The sequence below is a fragment of the Rhagoletis zephyria genome, unplaced genomic scaffold, assembly GCF_001687245.7.
Source record: "Rhagoletis zephyria isolate East Lansing unplaced genomic scaffold, Rhagoletis_zephyria_1.1 Rzeph_scaffold_00022, whole genome shotgun sequence".
In the NCBI taxonomy this organism is placed as follows: domain Eukaryota; kingdom Metazoa; phylum Arthropoda; class Insecta; order Diptera; family Tephritidae; genus Rhagoletis; species Rhagoletis zephyria.
Genome location: NW_016157106.1, coordinates 401780 through 414878, shown reverse-complemented (window position 1 = coordinate 414878; position 13099 = coordinate 401780). Strand labels below are relative to the sequence as shown.

The 13099-nt window shown below is 35.2% G+C and overlaps 3 protein-coding genes across 8 annotated transcripts; 2 read left to right on the top strand and 1 right to left on the bottom strand.

Moving 5' to 3' along the window:
- Positions 1-297: 297 nt before the first annotated feature.
- Dbp45A (putative ATP-dependent RNA helicase Dbp45A) lies at positions 298-2572 on the top strand. The gene is made up of 7 exons (XM_017615334.1): positions 298-505; positions 567-760; positions 822-1169; positions 1232-1398; positions 1455-1813; positions 1883-2036; positions 2113-2572. Exons 1-7 carry the CDS (start codon positions 430-432, stop codon positions 2444-2446), a joined length of 1632 nt encoding a protein of 543 aa, XP_017470823.1. The 5' UTR covers positions 298-429; the 3' UTR covers positions 2447-2572.
- A 97-nt stretch (positions 2573-2669) lies between these two features.
- Nadk2 (NAD kinase 2, mitochondrial) lies at positions 2670-12294 on the bottom strand. 6 transcript variants are annotated; one of them, XM_017615385.1, is made up of 9 exons: positions 11665-12294; positions 11273-11593; positions 6543-6855; positions 5346-5586; positions 5047-5253; positions 4854-4990; positions 4406-4442; positions 4103-4228; positions 2670-3065 (listed from the first exon to the last, which is right to left on the bottom strand). In XM_017615385.1, the coding sequence occupies exons 2-8, from the start codon at positions 11310-11312 to the stop codon at positions 4139-4141; spliced, it is 1065 nt and encodes a 354-aa protein (XP_017470874.1). In that variant the 5' UTR covers positions 11313-11593; positions 11665-12294; the 3' UTR covers positions 2670-3065; positions 4103-4138. The 6 variants fall into 6 exon arrangements, with proteins under 6 accessions (XP_017470874.1, XP_017470862.1, XP_017470855.1 ...); XM_017615373.1 differs by having other exon boundaries at positions 4300-4442; positions 5346-5574; positions 11665-12293; XM_017615366.1 differs by having other exon boundaries at positions 4300-4442; positions 11661-12292.
- LOC108362429 (uncharacterized) lies at positions 3120-4094 on the top strand. Its single transcript, XM_017615399.1, has 4 exons — positions 3120-3286; positions 3378-3492; positions 3546-3673; positions 3747-4094. The coding sequence occupies exons 1-4, from the start codon at positions 3227-3229 to the stop codon at positions 3969-3971; spliced, it is 528 nt and encodes a 175-aa protein (XP_017470888.1). The 5' UTR covers positions 3120-3226; the 3' UTR covers positions 3972-4094.
- Positions 12295-13099: the final 805 nt, after the last annotated feature.

The window sequence follows — 13099 nt, the reverse complement described above, 5'->3', positions numbered from 1 at the left end:
AGTGAAGAACAAAAGCGTGTACAAACGAAAAAATATAACGATAATGTCATTGGAGTATGTTGGGAGTAGTTTTGTGCTACTCTGATGTAATGCAGAGATGGAGTATATGGTCCTGCCCTAGGACATCGCAATGTTAATTGGACCATATTTTTTATATGAATTGTGGTTAATTTTGGGTACTCCTTGGTCCTTCGGGAGTACTCCTTACATGCATGCATGGAGTAGTCGCGATTTTTGCAGGGACATTTACGTTCTTTGTTATACATTTACGTTCTTTGGTGGTAGCGCACTGTTAACAAATTCTTTTTAAACAGCTGGCAACTCTCACGAAATTCACCACACCATGTGCATTATCAGCTGTTGGCCCAAACACGTTTGTTTACCTTCCTAGAAAAAACTTACTTTTGTTGATGAATATTTTTGTTCGAAATGTTTAAAAGGGATACAAGTCCTTTTGCCACTTTGGGCTTACGACCATGGTTGACAAAGCAACTGCAAAAGTTGGGTAAGTAAAAGTATATGCGCCCCAAAAAAAGAGTCAATTGAAATAGAACTTCCACTTGTAGGACTCAAAACTGCTACGCCCATACAGCAAAATTGCATTCCAGCAATACTCAACGGGCGTGATTGCATTGGTGCCGCTAAGACTGGCTCCGGCAAAACATTCGCATTTGCACTACCTATTCTAGAAAAACTGAGTGAGGAGCCAACCAGCCATTTTGCATTGGTACTAACACCCACACATGAATTAGCTTATCAGGTAACAACAGTTGGTGATATTTTACTTTAAGATAATTTTGTTTGAACTTTTTCGACTTTAGATTTCGGAGCAGTTTTTGGTTGCCGGTCAGCCCATGGGTGTGCGAGTATGTGTCGTTTCAGGCGGAACTGATCAAATGGTCGAAAGCCAAAAACTCATGCAACGTCCACATATTGTTGTTGCCATGCCAGGACGACTAGCAGACCATTTAACTGGTTGTGATACTTTCTCCTTCGATAATCTTAAGTATTTGGTAGTAGATGAGGCAGATCGTATGTTAAATGGAGATTTCGACGAAAGTTTAGCTGTAATTGAACGTTGCTTGCCACAAGAGAGACAAAATCTTTTCTTCTCGGCGACGATGAAGGATTTTATGAAGGAATCAAGTATATTCCCCATTGCACAAGATGTATATCAGATATGTAGCTATTAGAAGGGATAATTTAATATATGGAATATAATCTTTTGCAGTGTTTTGAGTGGTCAGAAGAGTCTGATGTAGCAACGGTTGATACACTTGATCAGCGTTATATGCTTTGTGCTGACTACGATCGTGATATGGTATTAATTGAAGCGCTGCGAAAATACCGCGAGGACGATGAAAATGCAAATGTCATGATTTTCACCAACACAAAGAAGTAAAACAAATATTAATGGGTGATTAAACAATGAATTCTTAACCACAATCTTCTAGATACTGCCAGTTGCTGTCTATGACCTTAAAAAATATGGGCATTGAGAATGTCTGCTTACATGGATTTATGCGTCAGAAGGAACGAGTTGCCGCTTTAAATCGATTTAAATCCAACCATGTTCGTACCCTCATCGCTACTGATGTAGCAGCACGAGGGCTGGACATTCCGAGTGTACAACTGGTAATCAATCATCGCCTACCTCGTACTCCAAAAGAATATATACACCGTGTTGGACGGACAGCACGTGCGGGACGTAAGGGAATGGCAATTTCTATATTCAGATTTCCAAGAGACTTGGAATTGCTTGGTGAGATAGAAGCAGCGATAAATGTTAAACTAACAGAACATCCTCTTGATCGTGCGTGTAGTATTTCTTGAATAATTTGTTAGATTCATGCTAATGTATGCATATCGTTTGACATTGTAGAACGCATGGTAGAACGTATTTTTATGCAAGTTAATGTAACGCGGCGTGAATCGGAAATTCAATTGGATAATAACGATTTCGACGAACGTGCTCAGAACTATAGGCGCAAACAGTGGATTTTGGAAGGCAAAGATCCCGATGCTATGGAGGAAGCGTAAGTTGTATTTCTTAAAATATGTTAATATTTATTAAAAAGTATATTAACATATATAAATAATCGTCCAATTAAGTTTTCGTAAAAAGCAACGAGATAAATTACGTGAAGCTCGTCGCCAACGTAAAGAGCGCCAGAAGGAATGGGCTGAAAAAGAAGCAGCGCTTACGCAAGATGAACGTTTCATAACTGTTGATGCTAAAAGATTTGAGAAACGTAAAAAATCCAAGACGCTCAAAGGAAATGATGACAATGGAAAAAATGGGGAACAAACGACTGGCAAAACAAATAAAGGATTACATTTAGCACACAAGTCAAAACTAATAATTAAAAAAAAATCGCATAAGAGTGCAAAACCTTTGAATAGCAAAAAAAACACCATAAATAAAAATAAGAAGCAAAGTGCTTAACATATTTGAAGTAATTAATTTGTTTTAAAGAAGGTTCCAAGTGTGTATATCACGGGGAATGTTTTACTTTACTTTATCTATAACATAACTTACCATTAACTATTGCCAGCACATATGCATGTCTGTATGTACATAATGAATAATAGTACGGTAAACTTTGTTCGACCATTTCATAAGATAGCAATTCGTATAATCGTGGATAATGCGACTAAATGAAGAAATGTTTTATTTTCAGAAACATGCAAGTTTTATTAGAGCTTAGTATGTATTTACACGTACGTACATTTTAGTAGCTTATACGATAACAGTAAAAAAGAATTACTCTAAACGTGCTGCACACTTTACACCCAAACTTATTGAAAGCTTAAATCACATATGTGTGTATGTACATATTTTAAGTTGTTTATGCATATCCTATATAAATAGGTATATCCTATACCCTAGAGCAATCCAAAATGTCATGGTTGTGTGCACTTTAAGAAACGCTCTTAAATCTAACAAGTAATAGTTATTGCTTAATCCAGAGATATAGTAAGCAGTGCATCCTCTGGATGTACTTCCAGTAACGCCTTCGCACCATCATTGAATGGATAGGAAATGCTACCATCGATCACAAGATCTGAAAGTGTTGAAAAAATATCCAAATGATAAGAAAATTAAACATATTTGGAGCATGACATGCTTTTTTAATCAATTGAAAGGACAGGTGACAAAGTAAATATAATAAACGATTGAGAAAAATTTGAACATGACTGACAACTGTCTGAATAAAACGAAAACATGTTAGAAAAACAACCAGTGCAGCAGTCGTCGTTCAGTAAATGCAAGTCGTTATTTAGGGTAAGCAACATATCTTAATTTAGTTAAGTGTGTGGCATGAGCCATAGATTTAATGGCAAGACCTTGAAATGGCAATTGAACTATTTTGTAGAATCCCAGTTTGCTATTTGAATTTCAAACGGAAACAGTAAAACTGCTAGTGTACAACTATGCCATTGTGCTACTGATAGCAAATCAAGATGTTGGTTGGAACTACAAATTCAATGGTTTGTACATCCGGCTGCATTTATATAGCTTGGATATAATATTATACTTTTAGGCATTGAAATAGCAAGTCGCTTCGGACAGGAGTTGATCGAGCCGACTATATTGCCGAAATTTGGATTGTGTTTTCGACTGTTAACAGTAATATTCAACACGCTGGCCGCAAATGCCATCTTAAATCCGGTAAAAAGAAACTAAAGATTAATTTAGGGTGTCCCCGATTTTTATGCATTTCGTTTATTTTTTTATTTCATAGAAGCGATATAATCGAAAATTTCTACTACCATGCATACTTTGGAACTTCTATAGCATTACTGCCGTGGCGGAAAATATTTTTGAAATTGTCTGGACCATGTACGTTTTGGATGTGCCATTTCATTTATTTGTGACCATTTCAATGGTTGGTATATTTATGATTTGTTTACAAAGTAAATTAACGCTGCAAGTGTTGCGTTTCTATGAGTATTTAAATTACAAATAGTATATAAAGAGCCGTCAAAACCACAACAAAGGAAAGCATTGTGAGCCTTATTAGCAATTGTTAAAGCAAAAGATACAAACATGTAATAAAAATATACATTTTGATGGTTAAACAAGCCCATAATTACTTACTCGCATCAATGCAACGTGACTTCACAAATAAGCTATTCACGAATCTGCGCGCCTTGAAGTCCTTTGGACTTGGCCAAACACCAACACAAATTTGTTCGCGTATTGAATAGCACAAGCGTGGATCATCTAGAAAAAAATAGCATGAAAACTAATGTTAATAGAAAAATGAAAAAAATATTTCTTTTTGTTTTTAGTACCAGGCGCAAAGCGTAAATTTTGATTGTATTGAGTTGCAATTGCGTCAGCATCAAAAGCAGGCATTGGTCTGCCGCCGCCGGGCTCGTCTATGGGCAATATACGTACCAGATCCTCAACTTGTTGGGTTGTAATGCGATTTATGCTGAAATGAGATTAAAAGAAAAAAAGTAGTTTTTCGTCTTTTTCCATCTTTTTTTTTATTAAAATATTAAAAAAAAAGTTTTTAATATCGCTAAATATATAACGTCAACATTTTGTAAGAGACATAAGTAAATTAGTGCAGACACAAAACGCTGAAATTTGGAAAGGGTATTGGAAAGAGAGTATTAAAAATCGCCGCTATTGCAACAATAATCTAGCACTAAACAGCCTAAAACTTAATCCATCTTGAACCAAATACATGGCGCCATGACCAAATAATTTTTTTAATTCACCGTTTTGGTTTGGTTTTTGGTACTAGTTCCTGAGCTGAGCATTTTTGTTTTTGAAAAACGAGAATGAAAATGGGGAAACTTCCAAATAATTCTGAATATAAATATGTATGCATTTCTACCTCGTGTGCCATGAAGTCGATCCTGTTCCAGTGCTCACGCATAATCCAGAACACTTTGTTTTATTGTCTATATCCTGATGGTTGATCACTAATTGTAAATGTGATACACGTGCTGAAAGTTGTTCGCCAATGAAAACCTAAAATGAAAACTTTATTATAAAATTTTAATTACATTTACTATAAGAATTCTAACCTCGTTCAATGCTAAATAGGGCAGAACTCGCTTCATTTTCGCCTTGTATCGCAACGCCCATGACTTACTCAAATATTCCGGTTCAGTCTTTTCTTGTTCCATTTTGGTTACAGTGTGGCGATATAAATCGGTAGACTCGGGGATTTTACCATTATTGCCAAGTATAGAAGTACGAATGCGTGTACGATACATCCATTGGAAATCGCCCTAAAATTTTTAAGTGAATTAAAGCAAAGTATCACAAAGCATTAAACCAACCAAATAAATAATATATTTATTTACATGCAGTTCGAACTTACACTCTTTATCCTGGCCACCGCATCTGCTGTATTTTCTGTATAATATTTTGGCAACATTAATCGACCCTCGGATCGTTGTGGATCTGAGTTAAAGCCAACAATGGGTGTTTTCTGTTGACTCTGTGCAAAAAGTGGACTAGCGCGTCCGGCTGCAAGCAAGAAGGTGCCATCGCCACCAACAGGCACAATCAAATCCGCCCATTTCATTATCTCCTTGCTTAGGGAGCTTCTAAATTCGACTCTAATTTTAGTAAATTCAAACATCCATCAATCATTCAGACAAACGCAGGCACATATGCATTTATGGATATTAATTTAAATTTGAAACAAGACACAAAAGGTTGCAAAATTTTGGATCACGTGAGATAAGAAAAAAAAATCGAATTGGTTTAATAGTGTGCATGTATGTACATTAGACTGTCCCAAGAATATATAGAAAAAAAAAAATTTTGAAAATATTGATATGCATACCCTCCGTATTTGTGCTTTTTAGCCTAAATAGCATATACACGAAGTTTTATGGCCGAAGGATAACGATAACCCTTGCCGACTTTTAATTGAACTTTTAGTTAGTTAAGTTTGGAAATGCGAAAATTTCGATGTTTCCCATATTTAGAGGATAATATTTTTAAAGGATATTTTTGACATGTTCCAAAAGGATAAGTTAACAAAACACGTGAACTGCACAAAGATTATTCTGATAACATTGACTGCAAGTCGGCACGTGTTTTTAAGACAAACCCTATGAAATGAGGGGGTATGCGTTAGAAAAAACCAACTTTGGTTTTTTGGGACAGTCTAATGTACTTACTTATTTATGTATGTTTGTTAAGAATATAACCAATATGCATATGCATAGAAATGAGTTGGTTAAAAATGAAATATTAAAGACATAAGCATGCACTTTCTTTGCTATGTAAAATGATTTATTTACATTTAGCGGTTATGCTTTTTGAATTGCTTTTAATTTAATGTATGTATGTTCAGAGAAAAGGTTAGCCCGACGACTCTTTTAGTGTACTTTGCCACCAATGCTTCGGCACTCACAAAATTAGTTACTGCATCAAATTAAAGAACGTTTTCATACGTTTCTAAGGATCGAAGCTTTACCGCTGAAGTACATTTTGGGCCGTCGACCTTATATGTAAATGATGCGTACAAATGGCATGCAACATTCAGACTAAATACTACCGTTACCTATTAGCCACTTTCACTTCGCAGCCAACATCTAGAAAGCTATGTACCACGTTTCTTTCAAAATCCTTATGTAAGTTATGGAGATACATTAACATCTCATAGTCGGTGCCACGATCGCGTAGCCTTTTCTCCAACTCTTCACGACTGAGTTTTGGATAGCGCATCTGTTCGAATTCATATCGTGAAAATTTGGTTATAATAAGCGCACGTTGTAATTTGAATTGGGGTGGTGGATATTTGGCCATACCCTCACCAGCATCCTTGTTATGATTGCTGAATTTGCGCCATGCGCGATAATCTGAAAATAGAGAACCTTTATTACATACATAAATATGTAGTTCTACTTGTGCATACATTTACGTATGTATAAGCGTTGTACATATCTGTGCGCTTTTGACAAAACAACTCATTTGCTTTCGGTAGGTTGGAATTTAACGGAAAATATAAGAAACTTCAAATTAAAAATTTACAATTTTATTTACATAACTTTCATTAATATAGCATCTTAAACTAATCGTATTATCGATTAAAAATAAAAATATCATAAGAGAAAATAACCTCACTCGTCACAAGTTGTTTTGTCAGATATGCACAGATATGTATGTATGTGGGCCGGCTATCGATCCTGGCAGAGCTTTTATTAAAGTAAATTATTTAGGTTAATAATGATATATTGTTGATACCATGATAAAAACATAGCAAGGTAGAACCGTTCTCTCAATTTGTCGGCCATGATTTTTTTTTGAAGTTTGCCAACATTTTAAAATCATATAAAAGTGAAAATAAAAAATTGAAATTGTTCGAAATTGTTGTTGCTTGAGATTGAAAATGAAAATGTGTGTGTGAGTTTGTGAGTAAATTTAAAAATTAAATTGTTTGGAAACGTCAAGAATTTTAAAAGTGACTCTCAGCGGTTCTACCTTACTATATTTTTATCATGGTTGATACTTTCTCAAAATTTGAAAATGAAAGTCTTTATCAAGGCACATTAAACAGGTAGTATCAGTAGAGCAAAAACAACATTTGCGTGTATTTTGTTGTTGCTTCTGGTATCGAAAGTGTCAAAAACTGTTCTGAATTTTTTCTTCTAAATCAAAGCGTGCCATGTGAAATACAAAAAATTATAAAAAATAAAAAATTGAAATTGGAAAAAATAAAAATTGATGCAACTTTCTTTCCTAGTAAATTTGTTTGCTTCTCGAAGCATTGATCCATCCTTTGCAAGGCCCAGTAATCAGCGGTCGTGCTGCTGAGTTGGGCGAACGTTCCAAAAGCTGCTATTCAATCGCTTGTTTTGTATGGAAAAAGGTTTCACATGCAAATGGATTTTAACAATTCAGAATTTTTGTGAGAAAAAATTAAAAATATTTGACATTTTCGAGACCAAATAATTTGAAAATAAATCAAATCAGCTGCTCTACTGATACTACCTGTTGAATGTACCTTGGTCTTTATAAAGTGAATATACAACAAACATTTAGGTTAGAGAACTGATTCTATGTGTTTCTCTAGGGTAGAAGGTTAGAAAATGACTAGGAAAACTGTCGAGATAATGCTATAATATCTACAAAAAGAGGACTTAGTTCTCGATATCGAGAAAAGGGTTAGATATCTAATCGTATTCTAACGTTGAATTCTAACTGGTTTATAATGTCTAGTTTTTTCTAGTCATTTTCTAATCGAATTTTACATAGTTTTCTAACCTTCGGAAAACATCAGAAAACTATGTACATACATTAGAAATCTAATGTAAAAGAAAATGTTTATCTAACGTTAGAGACTGTGGGTTTGTAACATTTATTTACTTTAGATATTGAAAAACTTGAGTTAATTCTGCAATTTTGGATTCATTGTAAAAATTCCATGTTCCAAATACCATGCATGTGTGTATATTTTTTAAACTATGCATTGATTATTGGGTAAGGAATTATAAATGAATGCAAATTTAATTACATATGTAAGTATTTATGTATATATTTTAAGTAACCCATCACGTTCTCCAAAATTTTTTTAATACCTACTTATACGCTTTTAAATGAAAATATTCGTATGTACATACATATCGAGCCCTAACCGCCAAAATAACGTAAACGACATTTTTTTCAAAATTTTCTTTTTGATGCAGAAATGTATCTAGATGCTCTAGGAATATTTCTGCATCAAAAAGAAAATTTTGAAAAAAATGTCGCTTACGTTATTTTGGCGGTTAGGGCTCGATATGGTCCTAAACTTTCGATTGACTGCGATCGCTTGCGTTATCAATTCATTAATTGATAGTACAAATATATATACGTGACGTCGCGTTTTTACACACTAACTTTACAGATAAGTACGCATGTATGTAAAACAATATGTACGACTCGCATTGAAACAAAACTTTTGCAGAATCTGCCATTGAACCTTTCCTACATACATATGTAGTTCGAACCATGCTGCTGCATTTAGCACTTGTGAAAAAAGATTCAAATTTGGGTGGAAATTCTTGGCATTGTTTTTAGTTTCCTACAAAGTTTTAAACTTGGATATGGGTTTTGTAAGAGATGGAGCCATGATAAAAACATAACTAAGTAAAACCATTGAGAGGCAGTCTGACCTTTTCCAACAATATATATAAGGGCAATTCATCAAAACGCGTAAATGCCTCGTAACCATGTAAACCTCGTAAACTTACTTCATTTTGTATGGAAAATCGAATTATTTACGTAGTTTACGCGTTTAAGAGGCATTGACGCGTTTCCAAGAATACCCATACTTCCATACATAGATACCATGCATCGCATCAAATAATACGATTGTTTTGCGAATGGCTCTAAGTCTGTCTAACCAGGGCGCGGACAATAACCGGCTTTTAGCTTCAGGTGCTAAACGTTGATGGGCCCTCAACAAGTACTGCTAAAAGTATTATAAGCAACCTAGAAATAATTTTAGATTCCTCCAGCGAAAGCGAAGGCTCAGATGTAGAATCTGGAGATATTACAAAATGTAAAATTAAAGCTCAATTGAAGCCCTATCTTAAAGAAGAACGAGCTCATCTCGGGGAAAATCCTCTCGTACAAAAATACGACAAGTTGACAGATCTGGCCCGCAGATATTTGAGCGCTCCACCCGCCAGCCTTCCATGTGAGCAACTGTTCAGTGCATCCGGCCTTGTATATGAGCCTCTAAGAAATCGCCTCATGGGAGAAAAGGCAGCAAAACTACTTTTTTGAAATGTAATATGCCCCTTTTGAACTTTCTCTACTAGATTTAAACACTGTATACGTTAAGCATTTACTACAAGAGCGTGCAATTGTTAGCTAATGCCGATGACGTCGACCTTTTCCAAGTTGGATAAGGAAGCAAAGCGTCTGGGTCTGGTGGTAAACGAGGACAAGACGAGGTATCTCCCGTCATCAAACAAACAGTCAGCACATTCGCGGCTTGGCACCCACGTCACTGTTGACAGTTATAATTTCGAAAAGGTTGAGAATTTCGTTTACTTGGGCACCAGCATTAACACCGATAATAATGTCAGCATTGAAATCCAAAGTAGAATCACTCTTGCCAACAAGTGCTACTTTGGACTAAGTAGGCAATTCAGGAGTAAAAGTCTTCTCTCGACGTACGACAACCACACTCTGGTATATGGTGCAGAAGCATGGACAATGATAAATCCGATGAGGTGGCTCTTGGAGTATTCGAGAGAAAGATTTTGCGGAAGATTTACGGGCCTTTACGCGTTGACGACGGCGAGTACCGCAGTCGATGGAACGATGTATGAGCTTTACAACGACATGGACATACACCAGCGAACTAAAATACAGTGGCTCCGCTGACTTGGACACCGACGCTCCAGCTTTGAAAGTATTCAACTCCGAACCCGCTGGTGGTAGCAGAGGAAGAGGGCGGCCCCCACTACGATGGAAAGAACAGGTGGAGAAGGACTTGGCTTCACTTGGCATTTCCAATTGACGTGAGTTGGAACAGAGGAGAAACGACTGGCGTTATTTTTTGAACTCGGCCAAAATCGCTTAGGCGGTTACAGCGCCAAATACGGAGAAGAAGATTAGGTTAAGCACTCGTTCAATGTTCTAATAATTTACAAATTTTAAGTAATAAAAACGATGACTTAACTTAATTATAGCTTTTTTAATGTTATTCCTAATATTCGCATTCCGAAGATTCGAAAAAATTTTACATTCGAAACATCCCTACTATACATACAACAAAGCTAAGTTTAAAGTGTTATGATAACAAGTATTATTAAAAAAAAAGTAATTTTTAAGCAAAAAACACAATCGACTTTAATTCGCATATAAAAATTTAGGAGTGTCATTTTTTTCATGATCCAATGATCGGATCTAAACCAAATTAGTATGGGACCACCTATGAGACACTACCTTTCCGATAGATTATCAAAATCAATTGACGTGGTCCAAAGTTATACGGTAACAATGTAAATAAAAAAATAAATAAAAAATATTATCCGACGAATTGATAACCTTCTCCTTTTTTGAAGTCGATTAACAAGTAATTTTTAAGCAGAAAACAAAGCCGATTTCAATTCTTATATACAAATTTAAAATTGTCGTTAATTTGTTACACATCTTTAAAAAAAAAAGAATTATAGAAATTGCTTAACGGGGTCCATGCATAAACAAAAAAAAAAAAACAACAAAAAAAATAATCTGACGAACTGATAACCTTTTCCTTTTTGTGAAGTCGGCTAAAACTAAATAAATTTGATTTACCTTTTGCCAATTTATGAGTTAGCGTTGTTGGCTTAAACATTTCCTCTGTTGTTTTTTTCTCGCAGTAATAACAATATTATTTAGCAATATCAATATCAATAATTCCCAAATACTTCCTTTCGCCAGTTTAACGATTGCAGCTGTTGATAAAATTATTTCTGCGACGGTATACAACTATTGTTGTTGTATTAATGTGTTGTATGGTTTCACTAAAGATGTTAATAATTGTAGCTTGCCGTATTTATTGCGCGTCCTCAGATGTTAAAAAAAAAATATTTGCATAGTTAACGCCACTTCACTTGATTCTAACAAGCACAGCTACTAAAAATATAGATATTTATAGAATTTACTTTAAGGGCAATCTATGTATGTAATTAAAGAAACATACTCACCATATATTTAATCGATTTCAAGATAACGAATTGTTTTTCTTTCGCCTTTTGTTTTCAAATAAGCGGATTATTCCATACGAGTGGCTAATGTACATGTGCGAAGTCTGAACATTTACATGAATATACGTACATATGTATGTGATTATGGAGCGCCGCCAATGAACTTCGCCCTCACTTTCCTCCTTCGCTTAATTATTACTGTTGTACTATTAACGAAAATTGCGGTTTTTGATACTGAAACCACCCGCATTTCAAGGGTACGGAAGCGTTGTAAAATTTCGCAATTATTTTGAGTGGCTTGCTCAAAATAAAAATCCGTTTTTGTCTTATCTCAACAAAAACACTGCGCACACAGATTGTTGTTTACTGTTTGGTTCAATTACCAGTTCCTACAAAGATCTTCTCACATTGACTTCTCGAACATTACTGGTCTCTATACATACAGGTCTCTCCGACATAGCTGCATGTACATTTATATATGTGTTTGATTTAGTGCAGCTATTGCTTTTATTTTTTAGATGAACGTCCAATACGAGTTGCCATTATCAGTTCCTTTAGTGATAAGCGCCTGTTATTTGGTGCCTATTAAACTTTATTTATTTACAAATGCACACATGGTCTGCTTCTTCTTAGCAATGTTTGATTTCACAATAGAATTATTTATAAAGCAAAAAAAACGGTTCTTCGCAACCGTAACAATCTACGAGAATGCTATCACTAAGGGCCGGTTGCTCAAAGCCTGGTTGGCACTAATCCCCGGTTAAACATCGTTATCGGCGTTACCGACTCAGTGTGATATCCCAACCTTGGAGAAATTCACAGTTCTCAAGTTGATATCCAGCATCATTCTCCATCTCATCTCTAACCGACGCATAGATACGTAAAATGTGATAGAAACGAATTTTTAATTATCAAGTGAAAAACGAAAGTTATATAGAGGAAATTACCAACAAAAAGTAAATAATCTTCAAAGTATCCTCAAATAATCTTGAAAGAAAATTAAAGGCGAAGTGAACCAAGTGGCTAAATTACTGTCGGACTGTATACGTGAAGTTAATTATTGTAATAAAATGAAAAATTAATACTTAAATTCTTCTATGTATGTCGTTTCAATCAAAAAGGTATACGGTATTTTACTATTTCAAATTCAGTGAGAACTAGCATTTCTCAACTTCAGAAACAGTCCTTTTTTATACAAAGAAAAATGCCTTTTTTGTTGAGAACGATATGTTCCTCCACCTGAGGTACTATTGTGAAACAACGTTGGAGATTTGAGAAATACCTTAGTTTTCAACTTAACCTCAAGTTGAGCTCAAACATAAATGTTTGTTGGAATGCGTGGAGTCGAAAACGTCGATATTGATGTTAACCGATGATTAGTGTCAACCAGGCGTTGAGCAACCGGCCCTAAATCCAAAAGTAGCACACAATTTGA